Source organism: Mustela erminea, chromosome X (assembly GCF_009829155.1).
Source record: "Mustela erminea isolate mMusErm1 chromosome X, mMusErm1.Pri, whole genome shotgun sequence".
In the NCBI taxonomy this organism is placed as follows: Eukaryota; Metazoa; Chordata; class Mammalia; order Carnivora; family Mustelidae; genus Mustela; species Mustela erminea.
This window is the reverse complement of record NC_045635.1, coordinates 18,901,566-18,929,250: the sequence shown is the minus strand read 5'-3', so window position 1 is coordinate 18,929,250 and position 27,685 is coordinate 18,901,566. Positions and strand designations below refer to the sequence as shown.

Below are 27,685 nucleotides of genomic sequence, written 5' to 3'. Positions count from 1 at the left end.
CCTCCAGTGTGCAGAGAGGGCCATCCTTTGGTTTGCAGATCCATCCCTGCTGATGGAACCTGGACTTTTACTACAGGTAACACTAACCTGTCACCAGTCTTCCAGGAAAGGAATCTGGGAAAACTACTTCCGCCTCTAACTACTTCCTACCCTCCCACCACTGCAACTTCCTTCCATGGTGAGGCTCTGATGTTTTGCTGAATTCAGCTCTCATGTAGCCCAGTTCTGCTAATGCAGAGGTGGAGTGCATCTATAGCATCTTCAGAACATCCCATCTACGTTTCCTAAGCACACCAGCCCTGCTGGAATTGACAGATGGCTTCCACTCGGTTGTCTCGGTGACATGGTTTCACCCAGCCAGGAGCGAAGATTGCTTTCATGTCCAAAGATGTCACTCTGGGTGATTCTGTCTTGCTTTAATGCTGGCAATGGCTCACAGATTGGCTGATTAAATTTTTCAAGGCTTGCACATGTAAAGTCCGTGCTAGGCAGCAGGTGGGAGGCTGGAACATTTTTGTTTTGTTGGGAGAAAGTCTTTTCCATTTCATCACCAATTATAGCAACGAACCATTTACTCAACATGTATTAAGTGTCTACACTAAGTTGGATAATAATATAAGCCCCAGGAAGATTAAGAACATCAAGACAGTTTTACCCTCAAGAAACTTAAGAATCTAGCGGAAGGACTCCAGGCAGAGTCTCAGAATTTGTTAGCATATACAAACCACAAAAGTTCCATGATAGAAGCAGCTAAAGGGTGTTCAGGGGCTCTTAGGGAGACCAGTATGTTGGCGTGTGTGTGTGCAAGTGCATGCGCACAGCATGTGTGTAACAGTGGGAGGGGCGCAGTGAAATACAAAGCTGGAGAGGAAATGGGGCCAGATGGGGGAAGATCTTCCCATTCACCTATTCAAGGAATATTTCTTCGTAGCTATTAGTAAATCTTCTATCAAGCTGTGTGAACAAGACAGATAGGGCTCTGCCTTCTCAGAGCATTCAAACTCTGAGAGATAAAGACACCAACAAGAAATTTACAAGATTTGTGTGGAATTCTAAAGACAGGAGAAGTGGGAAAGGGCATCTATGGCAACCTTGCTGGCACCACAGAAGACTTCTTGGAGGAACTGACTTATAAATTAGCACCTGAAGAATGAGGAGAAATTAACTACAGGCAGAGGCTTGGCATAGTGGTATGGTACCAGTAGTGACAGTTTGGGCAAAGTCTGAAAGGCACAAAATGGATGTCAGGGGAAACAGAAGTGGTTCAAGCTGGTGGGAGAACACAGGACAGCTGGAGGCAAACCAAGTCCAAATCACACAGGGCCTTGTCTGCTAAACTTGAGAGACAGATTTTGTCCTACAGGCCAACTGGGAGCCAATGAAGAGTTTCAAGCAGGGGATGAGATGATCAGAACTGTGGGCAGATTATTCTCTCTGCGGTATGGTAGACAGCCAGTGGGAAAGCTGGAAAGCAGAGGCAGGGAGATGGAAAAAAAAAAAAAGAGGTCTGAACCACAGTGTACATATTGGCATGAAGGAGGCAGAACACTGACATCTCTACCTTTTTAGAGATCTGGACACCTTAGCCCAGGGAATAAGCCAGCATACTCAAATTTGATGACAGAATTTAGATCCATGATACTGATTCAACATTTGATTCCCATTTCCTAGGTCTGGGTATTAATGTGTCATCTGTCCACTGTGGATTTATTAATGTGCAGAGCCAGCTGATGTGTGGCCTTGTACTTTTCTGTATGTACACTTCTAAAATGCAGTCATGGACCACACAGGTTCAGAAGTTCTTGGCCAGTTGCTTCAAGTTCCTCTGGAGCAGAGGCACTTGGCCTCCTGCTTGTATCCTCTAGTGCTTACCTCTTGAGAGCACACCTGCCTGCCTGCTAATGCCGGCACCCATGCTTCTTTGTCAGAGAGCCCACTTTGCCATCTGCTCGGCAGACCAGAAGTTCTGGGGCATTAACACCCCCTGGGAACAGACTTCAACCAATGACAGATGGGAGTTGGCAGGGAAATACCCAGTTTCCCTCCCTATGGGTGGGACAATTCATGGGTGAGTGTGTTTTAAATTGGTTCCCAGAGCTTTCCCAGTGGGGTTATGCTCCATTTACTTCCAGCCATGGCCTACCTGATCACATACTCTTTTAGGTTCCTTCCCCTTTCTGTCTTTCTAGCCTGTTTCACCGCCACCACCCCCCACCCCTTTCTGGTTGACCTTCACTTCCGGAAGACACTACCTTTACTTGATTTCTTGTTTCAAGGTCAGCTTCTGTGGGAACCCAAGCTAAGATAATGTCTAACAATGGTTAAAGCCTCTAGAATTAGAGTTTCCTACTGTTCTCAAAACACTAAAGCATTCTAAAACCAACTGCTAATTTCCTGTGTATTGAAATAGGGTTATGTCCAAAGAAACAGACTCTTAACTCTAGAGAACAAACTGATGGTTGCCAGAGGGGAGGTGGGTGGGCAGGCTGCGTGAGACAGGTGAGGCGGATGAAGGAGAGCACTGGTCCTGGTGAGCACTGGGTGACGTTCGGAAGTGTTGAATCGCTATGTTGTCCATCTGAAGTGAAGAGTACACTGGTATGCAAATAACTAACAGAAATTTAAAATAAAAAAATATTTAGAGCCCCCCACCCAAAAACCTCTCAAAACCCAAATATGGTTATATCAAAATAAAACAACCCATGGGAAGTAAAGTCAGGATTTTTCGAGCTCCTCTTTGACGACGGACACATTTTGGGGGATGATCCCAGCTGCCTACAGTAGGTACGCAACAGTATTTCTCAGGTGGCTCTGAAAAGTTCACGAATGTAGATGCACTTCCCCCTCCTTTGGGATATAGTCCAGTCTTTTCATTCAAGTGTGAAGCCAATCACATGTTGGATCTAGGGTATGCTGATGACAAGAAGGCACCATAACTCCTCAAGAAGGGCTTAGGCCTGCATCCTGCTGGGAGCAGGGAAGTGTAAGATGACATGATCTCTCCTCTTTCTTCTTGCTGATGAGGAAGGAAGTAGGCACTGCTTTGACTTTTACTTTATTTGGGGGAAAAAAAAACCCACTCTGAGACACAGCAGGCTCTCTGCATCCTTCTGGGGTATGTCAGCAGGTAAGGTCCCAGGCTTCAGTGTTCTCTGTTGATGGCAAATGCTGGAATATTGCCCAAGTTGGATGAGAGTCCCTATCTTTACATTTCTGGATTTCTGCTGTGATGGCGGTCTCTGTGTGGGAGAGACAGCTGATGTGCTCACTGGATTCCTTCCCAGGCAGCGATGTGCCCGGGGAGTGTGTGCTGCTGGCGGCCAGCTTTTCACGCGTCGGCCCCGCTGTGGGACAGGTGCAGACAGGCTTCATGATGGCACTGTGTCGCATGTCAGGAAAACTGGGATGACCTGTCCAGCGAAATTCAGGCCCTCTTCTTTGTCATTCCCCACCATGGCTAGATGCTTTGCACTGCTGGGCTGGTAGTCTAACTCTTCGACCTCATTCACAGGATCACTGAGTAGAATGTGTGTGTGTACACTCTTCATCACTGAGATATAACAGAGTATACACATCAGAAGAGTACAGCTCAGTGAATTTTAGATGTGCATGCCTATGTAAGTATTACTCAGATCAGGACGGGACAGCTGCAGCTCCCTTCCCAGTCAATACTCTCACCACCCCCGCCCAGGGCACAATTGTTCTGAGTTCTAGGCACTTTGATTCGCTTTGATTTTTCTGGAGCTTCTGATCTGTGCAGCCGTCAGTGCTGTTTGCGTCTGCCACCTTTGACTCAACCCACAGCTCGTGAGATTCATCCGTGTTGTGTTCGTCAGTAGTTTGTTACTTCTTTTTGCCGTCTGGTATTTTATTGCATGAAGGATACCAGAGGTCATTGTTCTTTCCTGTTTGAGGACCTTTTGTGTTGTTTCCAGGTTGGGGTTTTTATAAATAAAAGTGCTGCGAACATTCTTGTGCACATCCTTTGGTGGACATGCACAGATGTTTCTTTCAGGTATATACAGTGGCACGTTGCTACATGTTTAACAGTGAATTCTCTAATAAAAACAGCTTTGATGGCCCAATTTCAAGCGCCCTAGGGCAAGTGAATTAGGAAGAGAAATGCCAGGGGCACCTGGGTGGCTCAGTGGGTTGAGCCTCTGCCTTCAGCTCCGGTCATGGTCCCAGGGTCCTGGATCAAGCCCTACATCCGGCTCTCCGCTGGGCGGGGAGCCTGCTCCCCCGCTCCCACCCCACCCTACTCTCTGCCTGCCTCTCTCCCTACTTGTAATCTCCATCAAATAAATAAATAAAATCTTTAAAAAAAAAAAAAAAAGGGAAGAGAAATGCCAGCCCCGCTCTCGGGAGCCAGTAGGGGGCGCCAGTCTCAGGCTAGCACAGGGTGGGTAGATAGACCCAGGAGTGGAATTTAGGGATCAAAGTAAGCCTGTATTTAAAGTTTTCCAAAGTGATTGTACCATTTTACATTCCCACCAGCAATGGGTGGAAGTCCTATTTGTCCCATATGTTCAGCACCGCTTTGTATATCAGCCTTTGAAATGTTTTCCGTTTTGGTGAGTGTGTGCTGGTATCTCATTTTGGTTTTGATTTGCGTTTCCACGATGCCTAAAGCGAAGCCCCTTTGCACAATCACATGAGCCCTGTGGTTGTCCTCTTTTGCAAAGGGCCTGTTCCAGCCTTTTGCCCCTTCAGAGAGCAGGTTGTTTTGTTTTTTCCTTGTTGATTTGTAAGAGAAGATCTACATCAAGACAATTAAGACTGACTGGAAAGACTTCCAGAAAGAAGAGCTCCAGAGGCAGCCTGGTATGCTAGAAAGAACCTGACATTGGGGTCCTACAGACTTGTGTTTATAGCGAACTAAGTTAGTGACCACCTGATAACCCTGAGCAGAGTCCCCTTCTTGAGCCTGTTTCCTCCTCATCAAAATGGCATTACTATCTAGAAGAGTCGGTGAGTTCTGAGTGAGACAGTGGAGAGAGAGCGCCTGGCAGAAGAGCACATCACGGGTTCTTAGTAAATGGTGGAACCTCTCCCCGCCTCAGTCAGAAAGAGCAGCTGGCACTTTCGCCCCTGGGTTGCTATTCATGAAACACGTGATAGTTTTCATTTAATGCCTGGAAATCCCATATTCTTCCTGCCTGACTAGTGGTATTCTCGTCATACGGCAACTGCCTATTTCTTGACATGAGGGTTTCGTTCTTTGTGAGAAGCAGCATGTGTCTTTTGGGGGGGGTGCGTGACGGCAAGGTTTGCTGTCACGATGTTCTGCCGTGCCTTATTTGACGTGAGGCAGGGAGGATCTGCAGTGCACCTTTCAGAGCCCCGTCCTCTATTTGAGGGAGGAGCGGCTGCAGCGCAGCAGCTGTAAGAAGCGGGCTGCGTTGGAAAGGGCTGCCGAGTGAGCAGTCAAGTCCCCGTCCCCAGCCCTCCCTTCCAGTTGTTAGCACTGGGAGGAGTGACGGCCTGACTCACGCATTACCTCCTCCAGGAAGCCTGCCCTGGAAAAGCAGATGAGGTCCTCACTGGTCCTCTGCATGGGGCCACATCTGTCATCACTTGCCACATCATAAGGACACCTTCTTTCAGCTCTTTGAGCTTTATTCTTTGTTACGTCCCTCCTCCCAGCACCACGCAGGCACACCGTACCCAAAGCAGAGACATTCTGGACAAGCCAACGAACTCTCGTTCCGTCGCCTTGCCGTCACCGGCATGCATTAAACAGGTGCCATGTCTGTGTCCTGAAACCTGCTTAAATACTGTGACTGACTGGACTGAGCAGAAGTACTAGCTAGTTCGCCAAGACTTGGTGGGCGGGGGTGGGGAGGAAGCAAAACAAAAAGGCAAACACACAAGGGGAAACGGAACAGGTTGGAAAAGATGCCGGCTACAATGAGCATATGTCCTGGTACGTGGAATGGTAAAGATGCAGCAATTTACACGGAAAACTAAATAGCATAGCAATGCTTTTCCAGCCCAGCCCTCAGGGGAATACACGGGCAGATATTAATATATGCAGCTCCTGAAAGAACAAGACATTAGAGTTAGGAATAAAGAGCTTTTTAAACTCTCAGTCTATCATTTCCACTCTTTTTCCAAGCTTTAGTAGCTTTATCAAAATCAATATAAACAAGCCTGCAGATTGCAAACTAGGTTTAGATTCATTTAAGAAATGGATGAGCTTAGGTGTTACTCTGTTACCTTGTAAATAACAAAGCTAGTAGAAAGCTGAGATGGACTAGAAGGACAAAGAAGTATCCCTGTATCTTAACATTTTTTTCACATTAACCATTTAAAAGAATAGTTAAACTCTGCAATGTGCTTCTATGCTTTTATAATGTTTACGAGTGGGTTCTGTAACTTCTCTTTTTAAGTTAAAAAATGGGAAAAGGGGCGCCTGGGTGGCTCAGTGGGTTAAAGCCTCTGCCTTCGGCTCAGGTCATGATCCGGGGTTCTGGGATCGAGCCCAGAGCCCTGCATCACATCGGGCTTTCTGCTCAGCGGGGAGCCTGCTTCCTCCTCTCTCTCTGACTGCTTCTCTGCCTACTTGTGATCTCTGTCTGTCAAATAAATAAATAAAATCTTTTTTAAAAAATGGGCAAAAGAAAAAGCCCTTAAACGGGAAAACTGAAATGCTAAAGAGCAGACCATTTTGAAATGGAAGCATTTCACGGCGCTTTGCACACAACTTTATAAAGACAGCTCCCAACAGGCAGCAAGCAACTCTCAGTAGGGAAACCTCAGATTGTTATAATGAGCAGAGACTGGTGGCTTTGGCAGGTCACCCTGTAAAAGACAGTCCGTTAGCCATCGGCTGCTTCCCACTTGCGGCTCTGAAAGTTTGGTGCATGCTCCCAGAACACCTTCCATGCAGTCTGGGGGTTTAGTAGCCCAGAGTGCTGACTTCAGAGGCTCCGTGAGCCTGAGGCCCCCAAGAGAGTGGGACCAACACCACACTCCACACCTGTTGCAGAGTTTGGATGGATTCCAAAACGCAGCCTCACAGGAGCAAAACCAACCCATCGGACATGAAAGACTTGGGTGGAGGAAGATGGAAGGAGTATCTGGGTGGATTTAGGAGAGAGGTTGGGAGGGCTTTTCTAGAGTCTGCAGGGGGACCAGGAGCAGTAAAAAACAAGGAATTTCACCTCTTTGCCAAAGCATTTAGCCAAGCCTCCTGAAGATTTCTTTGTATAAGTGTTTCAAAATTTGGGGTTAACAGAAAGTTGTTTTTAATAAGCGGAGGTGATGTTTAGATGACACAATTGAACTAAGGTTTTACTTTCAGTTAAAAATAGATTTGTTTATGTAAGGCACAAGAAGAGAGCTAGATTGCAAGGATTATGGAATTATACATTTTAACTCCCAAGTTTTACAATTTTACTCAACATAAAACAAGTGGAAGAGGAAGGGCTACCTCCCTAATTTATCCTGGCTGTCTCTTTGCTGCCTCCTCCTCCTCCTCTGCTGGTTAGCGGCAGGACTGGATTGAAAACCTGTGAGGTTTACCCTGCACTTCCCGCCTCCTCAGCCGGAGCCAGCTGCTCTCAACCCTGCTCATTTGGACCACCTGTAGAACGCTACAAACTCAGCTGCCTGGGCCCAGCCTCACCCCTTGGAATCTGAATCTCTTGGCGAGGGCTCAGGCATCTGTATTGTAAAAAGCTTCCTGGGGGCCTATACACACAGCCGGCATTGACAGTCTTTGAGTCACTCAACAAATCCTGTTGATTTCACCTCCCAAATCTCACAAATCCATCCTCTTGTGTTCCAGTGTTCCATTTCCTTTCCTCCTGATTTGGTTCTGGCCCTGATAATCTGGACGACAGACTCCGCTTCCTAACTCACTTTTTTTTTTTTTTTGCTTTTAGTCAGTCCTTCAAACTGCCACCAGATTTATTTTTCCAAAACACAAATTCAAACCTGTCATCCCTCTGCTTTAAATCCTCCAATGGCTCCCTTCCGAATGAATGACGGAGTCTGTTTATTTCTTAGAGGATGATGGAGAACAGCTGTTCCTTATCCCAGGCAGGCTCTCTCTTTGCTTAAAATGCTTTCTTCTTAACTTTTTATTTTAAAATAATTTAAGATTCACAAGAAGAAGTCAGTATACATCAGAGTTCCCATGTATCCATCACCCAGCTTCCCCCAATGATAACTTCTTATATAATGAAAGCACATGTTCGAAACCATGAAACTCACTTTGCTACACTGCTATTAACTACGGGTCTTACTTGGATTTCTCCAGGCTTGAATGGGTGGGCTTGCACATCGAATGCGCTGACATTTTATCACATGAGCTAAATACAGCTTTAAAAGTATCTCTTTTTCTGTGTAGCAGTGGTTCTCAACTGTGGTTGCACAGAAGTTCCCAGGGACCTTTAAAAAGTACCCATGTCTGATTGGGGAGCGTATGTGCTATGGTGAGTGCTATGAAGTGTTTAAATCTGGCGATTCACAGACCTGTACCCCTGGGGATAAAAATATATGTTTATAAAAAAAATACCCATGTCTGGCCCCACTCTAGACTATGCTTTAGTCCGGCATATATCAGATTCTCATGTGTACACAAATCAACTGGGGATCCTGTAAAAATGCAGACCCTGATCTAGTAGGTCTGGGTGGAACCTGGGATTCTGCCATTCTCACACCGTGCTGGGGATGTCGCTGCTTTTGCTGCCAATCTGGATGTGGAGGAGGCCACCCTGTTCCCAGACACATAGAATGAGAATCTATGGGAGTGAGACCGAGGCCTGGTATATGTGAATCCCTCCAGTGATTCTATCATGTAGTCAGGGCTGAGAACCACTTAGGTATGTGATGGAATTTGAAGACTGTCACCCTTGGAGGTCACAGCTCCAACCTCTGTTTGAACCATTCTAGGTCATGTCAGTCTCCTCTGATGAGTCATCCAAATACCAAGCAACTTTTAGAGTTAAGAAATCCTTCTTTCAGGCACCTGGGTGGCTCGGTCGGTTAAGCATCTGCCTTCGGCTCAGGTCATGATCGCAGGGTCCTGGGATGGAGTCTCTCATCTCTCAGAGTCTCACAGACTCTGCAGGGAGTCTGCTTCTCCCTCTGCTCCTCCTCCCACTCATTCTTTCAATCTCTCTCTCTCTCAAATAAATAAATAAAAATCTTAAAAAAAAAGAAAAGAAATCCTTCTTTCTACATAACCTGTGTTGTTTTTCTGAAATTTAGAGCTACCCAATGTGAATTTTCTTAACTTGCCTTGCACTTCAGTTTCTTCTCTATACTTTTTGCCCATCTTGAGACAAAAGGGAAAGTAAAACTCTTGGTTTTCAAACCCAAATTCTGCTCAAGAGATGGCTTCCAATTTACTACCTGTTACTACCTCATTGCCTTGTCAACTGGCTTCCAAGCACCTAGATATTAGACAAATACTCACTTTCCTTAGCACTTGACGAGATGCATTTTCCACTACCGACCTTATTTTCTGTCTTGCAGAGAAAACCCAAGCCATCACTTAGATATTACCTTCAACTTGCTGACACCACATCCGTTTCTGTCCTCTTGTCCTGTGGAAATCAAGACCATGACCCTCCCTCTAAGATCTGTTTCTTCCACTGGATTCTGGCTTTCCTTTCCTCTTCCTAGTCTTGTTAATCTCCTCTAATACATCCTCTGTTTCTACTAGTTCCTTCCCATGAGCTTTGAAATACACTCATGTCTCCCTCATGTTAAAAAAGAAAAAAGGCCTCAGTGACCCCACATCACTTCTAGCTTCTGCCACATCTCCCCTTCTGTAAGGAGCTCTTTACATTTTCTGTCTCCAGCTACACTTCAGAGAGTGATTCATGCTTGCTAACTTCATTTCCTCACCTCCCACTCACTTCTCAAACCACTCCAGACTAGACTCTATCCCAGCACTCAACCAAAACTCAACAATGACTTCTAAGCATGTACATCCAACGGCTACTTTTCAGTCCTCCCTTTCTTAACTCCTAGCAGATATTTACAGTTAAGGCAATAATATGGGGTCAAGTAATACTTAAAAAACATCTAAGATGATTAAGCATCTTGACCTTTTCAAAGGGAATCCTTTGTATTAAAGCGTGGGTGTGCTTTCTTCACTGCTGCATCATCTACCATATGCCTGGCAAACAAAGGTGCTCAGTAAATACATGTGGTTTGACCTGAACCCTACCTCTCTGCCATGAGGAATTTCATGACATGACTTTCTTCTCTCCTACTACCTCTTAACCTTGGTTTCCAGTATCTGTCTGACTCCTCTACCTTTGCCTACTTTTTAGATCTGATATTACTCAAGATTCTGTCTCTGGCACTTCTGATTTTTTTTTCACATTCAAATGCACTCTTCTTAGGCAATGAATTCCACAGCCATGGTTTGGTGTTTCACCTTTATGCTGTCCAATCACAGGTTCACATCAATACCTCACCTCTCTTCTAGACTCCAGATTTGAATTTCCAGTTGCCTCCTAAAGATTTGCAAATCCATATTATGGCACTATTTCAACTGGTATATATCCAACAGTTATATACCAGAATCTTTTCCTCCAGATTTTTCTCCCACCTGCTTCCTGTTATGGTTAACAGCATCCTCTTTCTACTTACCCAGGTGGGAAACCTCTAGGCCAATGTCACCTTTTCCCCTTTGTTTACTAACACATCCAATGAACATCAAGTCCTATTAATTGCACCTCCCTATTTTAGGGACAGTGTTTTCAGTGTGTTATGAAGCATCTTAGTTCCTTGGGATGTTAGTAATGGTCACCAAAAAAGTAAAAAGTACCCATGACCAAATAAACTTGAGAAATGCTGAGCTGGACAGAGTTAAATAGATTTCCTCTGAAAGCATTTTATATGCTAATTTGCATTAAGTATGGAGGATCTGATATGGAGATACCATAAACATTGTTTCCCAATGTTATTTTGTCACAGAATCCAGTTGTTATTGTCATTGTTGTTGTTGTTTTTGCAACATCAAAGGAAAATTTCCTGAAACACATTTTGGAAAATGGTGGTCTAGTCTAGGTCCTTTTTTCTCCTATAGCAATCCTATTCAAAACCTCTTGCTTACAGACTTGAAGCAAAAGTTCTCTAGGTGGAGGAGGGGGGATCTCCCTATCTCCAACATCTTGCTTTTCCAACTTAACTCCTATACTTCTAGAAGAGTTGTCCTTATAAAAATTGAGTCATGACTCTCCCCAGATTATTAAACATCCTGCCACTTCCTTCTGTCCAAGTCATCTGTATACTTACTGATTTTTTGCCTGCTTGCCCTGTCACTTACTAACAGAGGAATGTTGAGGGCTCCAACTCTAACAGTAGGCTTCTTTATCCTTTCAATTCTATCATTTTCTTGCCTCATGTATTTTAATGCCCTGTTGTTAGATGCATACATGTTTAGGATTTAATATCTTGGAGAATTGATCCCTTTATCTTTAATGTAATGCACTCTTTATTCCTAATAATTTTCCTTGTTCCAAAGTCTGCCACATCTGTAATTAATAGAGTTATTCCAGCTTTGTTTTGATAGTGTTAACATGGTATAGTTTCCTCTATCCACTTATTCTTAACCTGTCTCAGTCTTTATATTTAAAGTGGGTTTCTTATAGACAAGAAAGAGTTGGGTCTTGTTTTTTCTTGGTTTCCTCTGAGTCACTCTGTCTTTTAATTGGCATATTTAACACCATTCACATTTAAAGTAACTACTGATACACTTGGGTTAATATCTACCATAGTTGTAGTTATTCTTTATTTGTTGCATTTGTTCTTTGTTTCTTTTTCTCCCCTTCTTTTTCTGCCTCATCTGGTTTTAATTGAGAATTTTAAGTTATTCCACATTATCTATTCCCTTGGGATATCAATTTAACTTCTTTTAAAAAAATTTAGTGGTTGCTGTAGTACTTACAATATATATTTATATCTAAGTTCATCTTCAAATAATACTGTAATGCTTTATGTGTAGTACAGTTGGGTTATAATAGAGTATTTCCGATTCCTCCCTCCTGTCCGTGGTGACATGACTGACATTCATTCCACTTAATCTATATGTTATAATCACATAATACATTGTTACTATTATTGCTTTAGACAGTTACCTTTTAGATTAAGAAAAAGAAAACTTAAAAGACTTTATTTCACCTTTTATTCCTTCTCTAACACTCTTCTTTTGTAGATATGAGTTTTTAGATTTTATTTATTTATTTGACAGACAGAAATCACAAGTAGGCAGAGAGGCAGGCGGGATGGGGGGAGGGAGTAGCAGGCTCCCTGCTGAGCAGAAGGCCTGATGTGAGGCTCCATCCCAGGACCCTGAGATTATGACCTGAGCCAAAGGCAGAGGCTTTAACCCACTGAGCCACCCAGGCGCCCCTAGATATGAGTTTTTGACCCATATAATTTTTCTTCTGCCTGAAGAACAGGCAGGACAGGTCTGCCTGCAGGACAGGTCTGCAGGCAGTGAATTCTTTCAGTTTTTGTTTGAGAAATTTTTTCTATCTCCTGCTCTTTGAAGAATAGTTTTGCTGAATATAGAATTTTAGGTTGGTGAGATTTTTTTTCTTTCAACTCTTTATAAATATTTCACTCCACTGTCTTTCTACTTGTGTGGTTTTTGATGAGATGTTTGCTATAATTTTTATCTTTGTATGCCATATGCACAGTGTTCCTTCCCTTGCCCCCCACACCAGGCTTCTTTCAAGATTTCCTCTTTGTTTTTGTTTTTTTTCTAGTTTGAATATGATTTGCCTAAGTGGGGCTTTGTGGGTATTTATCCTTAGGGTTCTCTGAGCCGCCTGGACCTGTAATTTTGTATCCATTAATTTTGGAGAGTTCTTTGCCATTATTACTTCAGATACTTTTTCGGCTGGGTTCTCTCTTCTCCTGTTGACATTCTAATTGTTCATGTATTATAACTTTTGATACTATCCTACAATTCTTTTATGTTCTCAGGCATTTTCACTCTTGTATCTCTGTCCTTCAGTTTGTGAAGTTTCTATTACCTTGTACTCAAGGTCACTGATTCCTTCCTTGGTTGTGTTGAGTCTACTGATGAGTCTATCAGAACCATTCTTTATTCCTGCTACAGTTTCAATTTCTAGCATTTCCTTTTGATTCATCCTGAGGGTTTCCATCTGTCTACTTACATCATCTATTTGTTCTTAATGTCTACTTTTTCCATTAAAGCCCATAACATATTAATCATAGTTATTTTAAGTTTGCTATCTGATAATTCTAACATTTGTGTCATATCTGAGTATGGTACCAGTGTTTCCTTTGTCTCTTTAGACTATTTTTTTCTTTTATCATTCTTGTTTTCTTTTCCAAAGCTGTTCATGTTTTATCAATTAATACCAACGGAGGTAAACGGGCCTTTACAGTGAGGACTTACATTACTCTAGGGTCAGGATATATTTAATGTTTATTGTGGCTATATGTACCAGAAGTTTCAAATTCCTCAGTTGTCACAGTTTTTGTTTATACTGTTGACTTTGGACTTCCCTAAAGTACTCCCTCTCGAGAGAATTTATGTCTTGCAGCTGACATCTACTATTATTATACTGGAAACTTGTTGATATGGTGGTAAGATTTAGGGAGGGGAAATGCTATATAATAATCTCCTGATGCATTGTCAGTCTTTAATGGGCCTGTGTTTTGGGCATGACTTTCACAAATATTTCTTCAGTGGTATTGTACCCACCCCCCAACATCGTCCTCTGTTTCCTTCCCTGGATGTAGCACTTCTAGTCTATTTCCTTGCAGTCTTGACACATATGGACTCTCACACCGCCCCCCACCCCACGTAGGTGAGACAGAAAGGCTGAAGGAGGCTTCAGTGGGAAGGAACTTAGGACAAAATTTCAGAATTGTGCTCTAGCAAAATCCTCTTCTTTACAGAGCAGGCCTTTGTTATGGGGAAGATCAGGTGGATTTCACAGTGATTACTCGTCCACCTCTCCCTGCCAGATCTTCACCTTGGGAATCTGGTGGGGCTTCTGGAGATAAGGCCCAAGAAAATATGAGCCTCCTGATTCCTCCCCCTATAAAGACAGTGGCTGCAGCTCCCAGGAGTCTCTCACTTTCATGCTAGTTCATACTCAGGCTCCATCAATTTATCAAAATACCATTTAAGTGTTCATACTGGAGCCTTCTGCTTCAGGTAAGCAGATTGTGACTACATCTGTATGGATGTGCCTGCTTCTACAGATTTGGGGAAGACAGTTTCCCTGTTCTCTGTTGTGTCCAAGAGAAGTCACTGATTTTCAGGTTGTCTGTTTTTCTTAGTGTAAAGATGGGAGTGACAACTTCCAAACTCTTAACACGTTGAAGCAAAAACTGAAGAGAGGTTAAGTGACTTTGATCAAGGACATGTTAACAGTTCCAGCCTCAAACATGGAACTTGGGGGCTCTGAAGTTGTTATTCTACTATGCCCAAACCAGTACTTACTGAACTTCACTCCAGCTCTACTTTAACTCTCTTTAACAGCACTGACATCAGACAGTAGCTGAAACTGAACAGTAGCTGTCAGGGCCCTCCCGGCGGATACCTCGCCTCTGGCAACCACAGAGCTGGGTCCTTGCCTCAGAAACGCAACATGCAGCTCCTATTTGTACCCACTGTGCCTCTGGTTTGATGTAAAAGAAAGTTTCTGCAAAAGCAAATGGCAGGTGACCCTGTGTGGGAAGTCTCTGGAAAAAGGAAACTTGGGCAATCACACGGTGATGGTAGCAATAACATCTACAGCATATGCATGGGTAGGGGGGCTTTTGTGTCCTCCCCCACCCCCTGCTCCATCTCAGACTCTTTTTTCTTATTCTCAGCCCCATTCCCCCCAGACTCCAGCCCCTGCAGACAGGCAGCAGAGCAGGCCTCTCTGTCCAATACACTTGCCTTAATTTGAAAACTTAAAAGGTTCCTACTTACGAAGTAGCCTTTACATAGCATTCAGAATTAACTGCTGAGCAAATACATCTTGCACCTGCTTATACCTGTGGGCTGGGTTCTATAGACAGGGAAACTGTATTTTTGGAATTAGACCTGGCAGCTAATTACTAAGCAACTTTATAGAAGTGGCTCTTAGAGTATGTTCCCTGAACAAACAGGAACAGCATCACCTTGGGAACCTGTTAGGAATGCAAATTATCAGGCCCTAGCTCAGACCTACATCACCTTGGGAACCTGTTAGGAATGCAAATTATCAGGCCCTAGCTCAGACCTACAGAATCAGAAACTCGGGTGAGACACAGAATCTGTGTTGGGACAGACGTTCCAGGGGCTTCTCTGCCTACTTGTGATCTCTGTCTGTCAAATAAATAAATAAATAAATAAATAAATAAATAAATGTGGAGGCAGTTAAATGGCACTGAGCGGAGCGGCTGGGTGGCTCAGTCATCAAGCATCTGCTTTCAGCTCAAGTCATGATCCCAGCATCCTGGGATCAAGCCCCATATCAGGCTCCCTGCTTAGCTCGAAGCCTGCTTCTCCCTCTGCTGCTCCTCCTGCTTGTGTTTCCTTTCTTGCTGTCTCTCTCTTTCATAAATAAATAAAATCTAATAAATAAATAAATAAATGGCACTGAGTAATAAGTCAGGATACACAAAGATTCCTTGGGTCCACGAAGCATGGGTCTCAAACCAGCAGCAGCAGCAGCCCTGAGAGCTTGTCAGAAGTTTAGGATCTTAGGCCTGCTGTCTCAGACGGATACTACATCAGAATATGCATGTTAATAAAATTCCCAGGGAATTAGAAAGCATATTCAAATTTGAGAAGATGTACTAATCCTCACTTACACTGAGGTTAGTTCCATTTGAAGAGTTCAGGCTGTAGAGAACCAGGTAGGCAAGGGAATTTTCCTTGGTGGATTTGATTTTGATCCTAAATAATTATAGATTTCTTTTATAATCCCATAAAAGAAATTTTAGAAAGGGGAAGGTAGGGAAATGCACTGACCTAAATGAATAAAAACCCCAGTCAGCAAAATTTTACATTTCACAGTTTCAAAGGGCTTTACAATTATCACTTTGCCTGGTTCTCCTGATCTCTGGCAATTCTGACGACACCTTTCCCTTTGAAGTGCTTGCAGATCTACTTATGTGGGCAAGATTTCGCAGGGAAACACTGTAGTCATGTAAATTAAGTGAGAGAGGAGAGTTATCAACTGTCTCACCTAGAGAGCTGGAGAATCCCTGTCTGGCATGCTGTGAGGAGTGCTGAAGGGAGCACTGAAGCGGGAGCCCACAGCCTCCCAGAGCTTTTAATTCCAGACATTTCCCTGGGCAGGAAGTGAAGGCTTCCTTTGCGTGTGAAGCCCTGTCAAGCATGAAGATGAGGTTCTGAACCCCAGGGAAGCACCTCAAGGGGGCAAAATGCAATCCACCCATCCCCACTGACAGCTCTGCCTGCCCAAGAAGTTAGGAGCTGCGTGTTCAGCAGTAGGATGAATCCGGTCTTCTGTTACGACTCAGATGGAGTCATTAAAAACCAACAAATTGCCAATCTGAGTATTAAGAATGGAGACCGCGCACCCATTATGGCCTGCTGGATCAAAGGGAAATAAATGCTTACATGTATTATTTACTCAATGGACGACGGTGGCTCTGGAGGAGTTGGCACTTAGGAAGGAATAACAGACATTTTCAAGGCCAAGAGCCATAATGATAACATAGGCTCCAGAAGGCTGTGGTTACACAGTGCCGTCATATACCTTATCTCAGTGTGTCCTTACCGTGAGTTGGTGCAGAGGACGCTATTGAGGATGAGGAACCTGCTTCTCAGGGAGTGTCAGCAGCTTGTTCAAAGTCTGAAAGTTAGGGAAATTGGGACTTGAGCTTGGCTCCCCTGACTCGAAATCCAGTGTTCTGTTCACAAGGACTAAGTCTGAGCCTTGCTACTCAGCCTGCACTCTACCGACTAGCAGCATCGCCTGAGAGCTTGTTAGAAATCCAGAGTTGCAGGTCCCACCCCGGGGCTGAAGCGGAATCTGTGTTTTCCCAAGGTGTCCAGGTGACTGGCCTCTTAAAGAGTCCAAGAGCAATTCATCTTTTACTCCACATGACCACTGGCCTAGATGCCAAGCCAAAACAAGAACAAAGACAAGAGGCAATGATGGGAACCTCACAAAAGTAAGGTTATTGAATGTTACAAAGATTTTTTTTTTGAGTACTTATAATAATGATGCTATAGCAGAGATGCATTTTTTTCCCTTGAGACAATTAGGATTTGGCGCAGCTGTGGTATTTGGCAAAGTTGTGGTGCCCATGGAAAACTGGGCAAAAGAATTTCACTTTCAGTGTTGAAAAATTAGCAGTTCTAGTGTGACCAAAATAAATCAACATGGAAGGGAGAGCACCTTTTCCATCCTATAAAGCATGAACTGGCAATATTTTATTAACTACCTGCGGCATACTCTAGGTTCCAGGAGAAATTTGGGAATAGGAGACATTGTTCCTGCCCTTGACGAGCTTATGATCTTATTTAAGAGAGAGTATCAGGTGACAATACAGCACATTATGTAATAACGGTATAGTTAAGCGTTAAGGAATGTGGAGATGACTGAAAGCCAGATAGACTTGAGGGAGGGAAGGAGCCATGAATGTGGGAAGTCCTCGCAAAGTAGGAAGCACGCCAGCTGGACCCAAAGTAAGGAGTGAATGCGATTCTAGGGAGGAGAGCAACTTGCGTCCACGGGTGGAGGTGGAGCCCTGAGAAGAAGCCTGTGGACTTTTCTTGTATTCATGAAAAGTGGCTGGATCTGGGCCACTCACTCCTGGGGGTTTGGCATAGAAACCCCCAGTCATGGTGGTGTCCAAGCCCTGTTGGGAATCATCTTTACCACCATCCAGGGGCAGAACTAAAAATGAAAATGGGTTTTCGGATTCGAGAATAACGAAACAGCTCTGCTGGATCATTCTTGCCTGTAGCTTCGTGGAGATGTGGTCATGGCCATTTTGTTGAGTGAAAGGATGAACATGGCCTAGGAATGCGGGCCCTGAGTTCCAAGACGTGTAACCCTAGATGGGCTGAGACCCTGGGGGCAGACAGCCGCTGTCAGGGCCCCACTTGCACGCTCTCAGCTCCCCCTTCCCTCTGCATGCCAAGTCCTCTTACTGTAAACACCTGCAGCTCTTTGCCTGAGGCTTTCAGAAAGCAACAAGGAGAATTCTGATTCTAGGGAGCACATACAGCATCTGGAACTGTCGGGCTCATTTAGTGCCCCCAGATGCAGCTGGACCAACTGATGATGGCTGGAGAATTGGGGAATAAATATCTGGCGTTTTCACCCACCAGTGGGGTAACTTGGACATGTGTTCTACAGTGTCTCTCATGCATCCCCAGACACACCAAGCCCCAGGTGCCCGCAGTGGACCCCTGGCTCCCCTGACTGGCTGCCCGCCACTCCCTTGTTTCATGTCCCCACTTTCTTACTAGGATTTTTGGATATCACCTCCTAAGCTATCCGCTTGCATGGAAATCCTCCTCTCGACTCTACTTGGAACCCACAAGTCAAACTTAAAGTGTAAGACCTAACAATGGGGATCTTTCAAAATACCAGAAACAATATTCTCAGGAGGATTTCTTAGAGAGCAAGAAGATAAAAATAGCTTCCCTCATCCCTCATTGCATCCTTTTGTTCAAAATATGAATTCTGAAGTTGAAGGCACGACACATTATTCAGGGCTTCCCGTATGAAATAACAACTGGTGTTGATTTCCCTTTTTTTTTTTTTTTTCATCTTCTAAAGGTTAGAGATTACTCACCTCCCCTGCTGGTCATTAAATCAGTCTGGCAGGAGTCCTCGGAAGTTCTGCGGCCTTCCGGGCCTGTGGCAGCGGCACAGGCGGCACAGCAGACAGGCCTGCTTGCTGAGATGTGCTACCAAGCAGCTGACTTCAAAGGGCTGCTTCGAGCCTATCTCAAGTATCACTTGGGGCTCACACTGAGCCCCAAAGTCAGGTACCAGATGGCGCATCTCACAAAGTCAGAGTTGATCACGTTCCCTGGTCCCTTGTGCCTTCCTGGCTCCCGTGCAGGGAGAGGGGATGCTGTGCCCTCTCGGGCAGAAAACAGACAGCTTCTTTTAGCTTCCTTCTCCTCTTAGTGGAAGGAGTCACCCCTTAAAGGCTCAGCTGTTCTTTCTCTGAGGTTTGTAAGTCTGGTGACTTCTGAGAGGTTCTGTTTTTGTGTAAATTTTTTAGGATCACGCTTCTCTCACTCTAATAGGCATCTATCAAGATACTGTGTGGCATCAAAAAGGTGGGCTTCGTCTCCTGCTACGGCTTTATTTGTACATTTCAGCGTGAAGGAATGGTTTACCCAAATTTGCACCCAGTGCTCATCTGCCTGGGGAGGTAAGAGATTGCTCCCCAAATCTAAAGGAGACAAGCCTGACGAGCATTCAAGGCTACTACTCACGCCATGGAAATGTGTTTAGAAGGCAGACTGCCCTAGAAGGATACAGTGCTTGGATCACTGGGATGCACCTCCTGTGAGAGAAAAGGAGAGTGAAGAGTCATTTCAGTCTCTCCTTAATTTTTCCCCTAGTGCCAAAATAAAGGGCAAAGGGCATGTGGCTGGCCCAGGAGCTCCACACACGCTGGCCCTTCAGGCTCAGACTCCATCTTTTCTCAGAGTACCTGCCGCTCCCAGAGCTCACCGAGTGCTCCAATGGCCATGGCACCTGTCACCAGGAAAAGCACCTTGAGATGCTAAGAGCAGATCCAGTGTCAGCATTGGCAGAGGTGACCTTTAAGGCGGCCTCCAAACCCATGGGCCTTTGGTCCACTGTTCCTTGGATACAAGCTCGCTCCTTTGTCATTTTGTGTTTGGAAAGCCAAGCACTTGGACCAGGCAATAAAGCACTGCTTCCTGCCTCCTCAGGAGGTCACTGCTCCAGGGGGTGGGGGATTACACGCTGTCAGGAGGAGCCCCGCCTAGTGCGCTAGGACGACTGCTACAGCTCGTCCATCTGGCCTGCCAGCCAGGGCCACTCAGACAGGTCTCAAGGCCAGTGTCAATGGAGCAGCTTTGCCTTTCGGGCGGCTCTTGGCTTTAGACTATAAAGAACAGAGGTGTGAGGGAGAGCAAGAAAATAGCATCTTGGGGAAGATAACACGGGAGAATCTGATCTCTGCCCGACCGCGCCTGAAAGCATCTCCTCAAGAGGTCCTAGTATTTGTCTCCAGCCAAAGTCCTGTAAGATGTAAGATTTCTCTTCGGCAATTTTACATTTGACGTAATCCATGCAGCAGAAAAAGTTTAAACCCTAACAAAGCCAGAGAAACATGGAGGAACCCCTTCAAGCAGTGTTTGGGGCCGGATAATTCTCTGCTATGGGGTGCAGCCTTGTGTGTGCGGGATGTTTAACGGCATCCCTGACTTCTACCCACCAGATGCCCACAGCAGCCCCCCCGCCCCCCGCCATCGTGACAGTGAAAAATGTGTCCTACCGTTGTTAAGTGTTCCCTGGGGAGCAAAACTACCCCCTGGGTGAGAACCGCTGCCTTCCACGTGACTTAACAGTATTCACTTCTGGAAATTGCTCCAGTAAAGGGGTTTGGAAGACAGTACAGGAACTTCTCAATGTAAAGAACCACAGAGTAAATAGTTTAAGGCTTTGAGAGCCATATGCCATCTCTGCCTCATATTCTTTGTTTTTGTTTTGTTTTGTTACAATATTTTGAAAATATAAAAACGCCTTCTTGTGGAGCATAAGGAATAACATGGAGGGCATAGGGAGAAGGAGAGAAGTGAGTTCGGGGAAATTGGAGGGGGAGAGGAACCATGAGACTGTGGACAGGAGTTGGGGGGTTGGGTGAGCCTGGTGGTGGGTATTATGGAGGGCACGGACTGCATAGAGCACTGGGTGTGGTGCATAAACAATGAATTTTGGAACACTGAAAAAAATTAAATTAAATTAAATTAAAAAAAAAAAAAACCTCCTTCTGAACTCAAAAGTCAGCTGGAATTGCCCATTCTTAGACTGTAGAGAGAGGAACAATGGCTCTTCCGGTAGAGACTACTAGTGTTGAGACAGTATTTGAAGACAACTGGAATCTGGATCCAGCTTCCAGGTCTTCATGACCCCAAGCGAGCAGTTCTGCTGCCCTTCTTGGAAAGCCTGAGTTAATTAATTCCAAGTTAAATGCTGTTAATCTCATTTTGCCACTTAGTTCTATTTAATGTATTTAAACGTAAAAAGTTTTTTTTTAATTGAAACTCAATATTTGAATTTAATAAGATTCCTCTGTAAGCGGGAGAATGTCTGCACAGTGAGGATGTGTCCTTCCATTGGTTTGGAGTAAAATATCCCAGGAGGTTCCTTCGAAGAAGAAGAAGTTGTACAAAGGAAATGCCCCCACACAATTTGAAAACTGACATACGTTTTAATAGGACTACAGAGGTTATTGAGGAAAGAAGAAGGGTATTATGGAAAAAGAGAAGCCTAGAAACTGCAAAAATAAAAACAAGTCATTTTGAAAATACATTTCAAGGTAGTTTCTATGGAGTCTTCTTACCCATCACATAAATGTCTGAATGAACTAAGGCAGGTCCCTTTGACAAGTACTGAGGGTTTACAATGTGCCAGGGACTGTGTGAGGCACTGGAGTTGAATCTCCCCGGAGAGTGAACTGTGCTCAGATAGGGAATAGCTTCATCCAATCATCCAGAGATTCTGCCAGTAAAACATTTATCTTTCTATCTTTGTGTATTGTTACTTCCAAGTATCTTATGCTTTACTTCGGGCATCTAGAGTTTCTCTATGGGGATTTTCCCTGACACCAGACAGAATCAGTCAAGAAAATGTCTTCACCATCCAGTTACCACTGCTAAGATGACACTGGGAGATAGGAATGAGACTTTAGTCAAGTATACTTCATTTGGATTTAAAAAATGTACATTTTAATCATTCAAGTAGTTTATCATATGGGAGGCAGTAAATTGTAGTGAAGAGTACTGGACCGGGAATCAAAACCCCGTCCTGTCCTGTTTCTGTCCTTGTCTTCTTTCTGTGGACAATTCAGTGAATTTTGTAAGGAACAGATTTCTCCTCTGTAAAATGGGATCGCAGCACTTTTACCCTGAGGTTTTTGCTCTATTTAAATATACTGTGTGTTTCTAATGTACAGAGTGATATAAAGGTGATATTATTATTATGAGGACTGGGCTAAACTGGTCCTTCATTCTACCAGTGATGACTCTGGGATAAATCAAGTAGTGTCTTGGTCACAGCCTAGATCAATTACCAACAAGACCTTCTTACACTTCATTTTCGGTGATCAAGAACAAACAGATTTATAAAAGCTCATGAGGTACTACTCTGAAATTTGCTCTGAGATGAACATCCTGGATTTTCTGTTAAAATATAATAGTGAGCTAAATTTAATCTTCTAGTGAAATGAAGACTTTTAGAGATGTCCAGAAATTAGTGGTTGATCCTTTACTAGCAATATCAGGTCCCACCCCCCCTTAACCCCACATCACCTCTTTGCTTCATAGACCTCAGAGGAAACCATTGCTAGGGACAGTCACCCCTCTCATAGTTTGGGGTGGAAATCTATGCTGCACAGACTGAGCATGGCACCATGTCACCTGCACAAATTTGAGAAAGCGTCTCCAAATAAGATTAGTTTAGATTTTTTTTCTTGCTGATACTCTCAGTTGTATTTCAGAAAAATCAACCCGGACTTGTACTTTTTGTCATCATCCTTTCCCATTCTATTTTTCTCAGAAAGTAGCTGGACTAATATCCCAATGATCTCCTTCACAGAATGGGTCCAACCACAGAGAACCATTGGGAGTAAAGGACACAGCCCTGCAAGGTACTTCCTCTGGTTTCATAATGGGGCCCGAGAAAGCCTTCATAAAACCCTGCTTGTGTTTTGTTCACTTCGTTTCAAATGCGATGCCATCGAATAGGCAGGAGCTGGATGGTGCTGTATGCAATGTTAGCTGTCAGGGCTACCCTTCATGCCAGCAGCGAAGTATCAGAATAACACTAGAAAGGTCAGAAACAGTGACTCTTTGACTCTTAACACCTTTTGTAAAGGACACATCTTCATCTCATGGAAAGAAAGACAGATGACAATAAGTGATCGTTCCCCCACTTCATATTACCATGATTATTGGAGGTCCATTTTTTTGTCCCCCACCTCCAAACTGTCCAGATACAGGAGTTAGATGTAGAAAGAAAAAAATGGATATATAAAATTGAGGCAATTCCCTCAGTTTTCTAGGTTTCAGTTTTTATAAACTGTATGAATTCACTTGACCAGAAAGCCATCAGCTTGAAATGGCTTCTGACCACTATTTGACTTGGTTCTGATTTTCCCCAGACACCTAGCACATGAAAAACCATCTCGAATCTGAAAACAATTTACTGACAAGACCGCTGTCCTTTAAAGTTGCCCTTTAGCCACGGAGGCAAAGACAGCTTCCCTATTTCTCTCCAGTACCAACTTTCTCTGATAATACGGTTTTGTGTCCTGAACAGATCAAAATCAAATAGGAGAGAAACAATCCTGTTGAAAAGAGGTCTGATGTGCCTGTTGATGTCTCATTAACCTTGAGAGTGAATGTAACCGGTGACTGCCTGTCACAGTGGCGTGACGGTTTGTTGGGGCGGGGGGAAGCCAGTGGAAACATCACGTTGCGGGGAAGAATACAAAGAGAAACATCATTTAGTGGACCATCTATCAAAATATAGGGCACCTTTCCAGCTGTCAGGACTGGCTAAATTATAGTTTCCTTAAGCCAGCGAGGAAACTACTATGTGTTTTCTTGGGAAAGCATTTGGGGCAGTATTTTTCTGTGTGTCAGAATATGTTCACTGAAGTATTGGGACCAAAAAAACCAAAACAACCTCACTTCGATATTGGAAGCATAATCATGAGAAAATCAAATATTTCCAGACCACTGTTAATAAGGTTCTGTGATGATGTGTGTGCCATTTAAAATATCACAAGCCATCCAACGTGGGAAGGTCCTAATTCTACTGGGTCCCTGGTCGGATTCCCCTCATTACTAATTGCCGATAGGTAACACATCAACAGAGAGAGGGAGAGAAGTAACATAGGAAAATTAGTGGGTCTCCAGGGATATAGAAGGTTACCTGTAGAGGGAAAGAAGAGAGAGTTCCCTAGGTTCACTGGCTGACTCCCAGTGGCATAAGAGGACTAGAAATCTAACTGGCTTCTTCTAATCCCCGATCTGGACCAGAGACCCTCACAAAACCAGCCCTTTTTGTGCCTCTGCCCCAGGGCTCCAGCTGGGACTGGTTGTCATCACCCTCCGCACAGGGGCACCTTAAGTAATAAACAAGCCCCACAATTCCCACCAGGGACTTGGATGGAACATTCTCACCTATTTTTGCTTTTCTTTCTGAAGGTCTCCACTTTCCCATCTCTAGTCCTCACTCCTCTGCTTTTCTTAGGAACTTCCTGAAAGTTATCACCATTAACCTCACTTTTCACATCAAATTTCCACCTCGGGTTGACAGCACAACCTGTTTCCACAAGTGTCACCCTCTAACCAGCTGCTAGATTTCCTGTGCTCTTCTCAGGGCCACACAACCTGGCTTCTGTCCTCACCCTTTTGGCTCTGCCCCTCACCCTCACACCCAAATGCACCCAAACAAAAGTGGATTAATCGAATCCCTGTTTTCCCAAAGAAGTTTTTGCATTTCGGAAGAGGGGAGCTACTGTGCAAGACAAAATAACTGCGAATGACAGACATCATTTCCTACCCAGGAAGACAGAGATGGCCACCTCGCTCTGGGGAGAGGGCAGCAGGGCAGCCCCGCGTCCTCGCCAGGGACCACACTTATTCCTGGGTGGGTAGGAGGCATTTTCCTCACCATCCCGCCTCTCATTCCTTTGCCCCCTCCCGGCCCCTCAGGGCAGCCTTTCTGAAATCACTCCAAAGGTCAGAGGAAGAGAGTAAAGAATGGGGACAGGGGAGAGGGGTCTCTGAATACCGCCCCCCCCAAGCGTAATATTTTGTTTTCAAGTACCAGGACTTTCTAGAAGGTCTTCTCTTGTTCTGCTCCTTCTTGGCCCAGTTACCCCCAAGCCTCTCTACCCCCAAGACCACTGCGACCAAAACAAGCGCACCGACCACAGTACCGTGGCTGCTGCCGCCCCAACTGTTGCAGCAGCTGCCGGGGTGGCGGCGACAGCGGCCAGGGCAGGGCAGGGCCCGGACCCGGACGCTTCCCGCCAGGAGGCTAGGAGGCTCCGGGCGGCCTCCGAGGGGCGCGCGGTGCAGGGGAGCCCCTGCGGCAGCCGCCTGGGATGGGAGAGGCGGCGCTCTCAGACCGGACCCCCGCGCAGAGCTAGCCCAGCCGCGGCAGCGGCGCCAGCGGAGGCTGCCCGCGCCCGCCCCCCTCTCACCTTTAAGATCAGGTCGGTGTGATGCTGGTCCAGCATGTTAGCTTTCTGGAAGGAGGTGACGATGACCCGGCCGTAGCGCCCGGGGGTCTGCAGGTCCGAGTAGAGTCGGTGCTTGGAGCGGTTGACCGGGAAGAGGCTGTTGACGAGGTTGCGCTCGATCTTGGCGAGGCTGTGCTGGGGCGCCAGCAGGTGCTCCACGCTCTCCTCGACCTGGTAGCGGCTGAAGCTGGCGCCGAGCAGGATGGAGATGAGCACGGGCGCCGAGGCGAAGAAAACCGGGTGACTGGCAATGAAGTGGCCGAGCCGGGAGAAACACGTCCTCAAGCCCCTGTGCAGAACCTGCCGCAGCATCCTAGAGCAGAGCGGGCGCGGGAGGAGGGCGAGGCGCACGCTCGGCGCGGGCTCGGGCGGCGGCGGCGGCGGCGGCGGCGGTGGTGGCGCCCGCGGCGGCGACGGCGGCGGCGGCGGCGGCGGCGGAGGCGAGACCCGGAGCTCTCCCGGAGCCGCGGCACCACCATCGGGGAGTCCCGCGCCGCGCCTCGGGAGGGTCCCCTCGGGCCGGAGACACGCCCTCCTGCCCGCGGCCGCGCCGGCCCAGAGAGCCCCCCAGCCTGGCGGCCTCCGCGCCGCCCCCACCCCGCCCTACCCCGTGCGCCCTCCCCACCCCCCGCCGCCTCCCAGCCCGAGGGGCTCCGCGCGGCGGGGCCGCGTCCCGGCTCAGCGCGGGAGGGGCCCGGAGCAGCCCCCGCGGCGCGTCATGACCCCACTCACCCGACCCCCAAGGCCAACGACGGGGTGGCGCGGGGAGCGGCGGCGGCGCTATCTCGGGGAGACTCTGCGCGCCAGCCTAGGAACACGAGGACGGAGAATTCCAGGCTACACCCAGTCCCCTCCCCTGCCCGCGCTCCCCTCCCCCGGCCCGGCCCGCCTCGCACGCCCTCCCTTCCCCTGTCCTCCTCCGGGGAGACCCAGAGATGAATAAAGAAATGGCCCCGATTTTCCAAACAAAAAGTAAAGAGTTCTCCCGGGGGGCGTCGGGTGGACCCGCTCAGAGCCAAGTACCCCCAGAGGCGGAAAGGAGGAGGCTGAAGACTGCGTGCGCCCGGGCTCTCGCCAGGCTCAGGTGGTGGCGCGCACTGGCTGGTGCGGAGAGGGGGTGGGGAGCGAAGACGCTCGAACGTGGAAATCACGCCTCCTCTCAAGTAAGAGCCATTTAAATTATCCCCAACACTGCAGCTGCCGCGGGACCACGGGGTCCGAATGTGCGTCTGGGGCACGTCTACCCAAAAGGCGTCTGGGGAGACTCTTTCTTCTCGCCCTTATTTAGGGTCGCTCCAGAGTGTATTGGGGCTGGGCAGTTCTCCTGTGCGCCCCTCAACCTGCGCGCCCACCCCGTCCCCCAATAACAAAAGTGCGGGTCCTGATGGTCAGTCGGTGGAGCTCCCGGACTCCCGGCTCTCCGCCCTGCCTCCTCCTCCTGCCTCTGTCGTCACAGGCGGGTCTGGGGGACCTGGTGGCGGCGGGGCTGGAGCAGGCGCCCCTGCGGGCGGGCGTAGAGTGTTTGTGAACCGGGAATCCGTAGCGTTACTCCCCTTCTCTCCAACACCCCGCCCTCTCATTCTCAAAGACGCAAGCGTGGGAGTGGGGGACACCTTATCTCAGACCTGGAGAGATACTGGTCTCCGAGCATGCCGAGCCGCAGGGGGCGCGGGGGAGCCCGGGGGGCGCCGACGTCTCGGCAAAGTTGGGCGTGTGCGTGTGCGCGCCAGCCTTGAGCTACCAGGCAGCCACTATGGTTCCCCTCGCACTCCCCCTCCAGAGAATTTCCCGGGAAGGCGGGCGCCGGCTTCGGGCCGGGGATAGACCTGCGGCGGCGGCGGGAACGGCCACGCACAGGTACAATTTAGCGCGTTTCGTTGTGCGCTCTAAGCCCCGGGGTGCATCCATTGCAACTCAAACCGAGCCGGATCTCGGAGTCTGGGCCACTGAGGCGCTCGGTCCGGCTAAGGGGGGTGGGGACCGGTGCGCGGTGAGGGGGTCCCAAGGTTTTGCGCTCGTAACGCTCGGTTTTTCCGTTCCACGCCTCCTGTCGCTCCCACTTGGCTTCCCAGTGCCAAGGGTCAAAGAAGAGGCGGTGGCGACTGGAGGCGCGGTCCCTGGAGTGTAGTCCGCACTACGGAGCGTGGACAAGCATACTGAAGAAGAAGGAAGACGGAATAGGGAGAGGAGGAGGAGGACTGGAAGGAGGGGGGAAGAAGAGGAGAGGGAGAGAGAAATGGGTGGGAGAATGCGA

The 27,685-nt window shown here is 46.7% G+C and overlaps 1 protein-coding gene across 2 annotated transcripts in view; it reads right to left on the bottom strand.

The window, feature by feature from the left end:
- PTCHD1 (patched domain containing 1) overlaps positions 1-26,933 on the bottom strand; it is a 58,335-nt gene extending 31,402 nt beyond the window's left edge. Inside the window, exons 1-3 of one of the 2 annotated variants that reach the window (XM_032331330.1) lie at positions 26,455-26,933; positions 26,164-26,239; positions 25,393-25,744 (exon numbers count right to left, since the gene is read on the bottom strand). In XM_032331330.1, coding sequence (XP_032187221.1) covers positions 25,393-25,743 — 351 coding nt within the window. In that variant the 5' untranslated portion in view covers position 25,744; positions 26,164-26,239; positions 26,455-26,933. Of the gene's footprint in view, positions 1-25,392; positions 25,745-26,163 lie in introns of both variants that reach the window. The other variant, XM_032331329.1, reaches the window with a different exon arrangement.
- Positions 26,934-27,685: the final 752 nt, after the last annotated feature.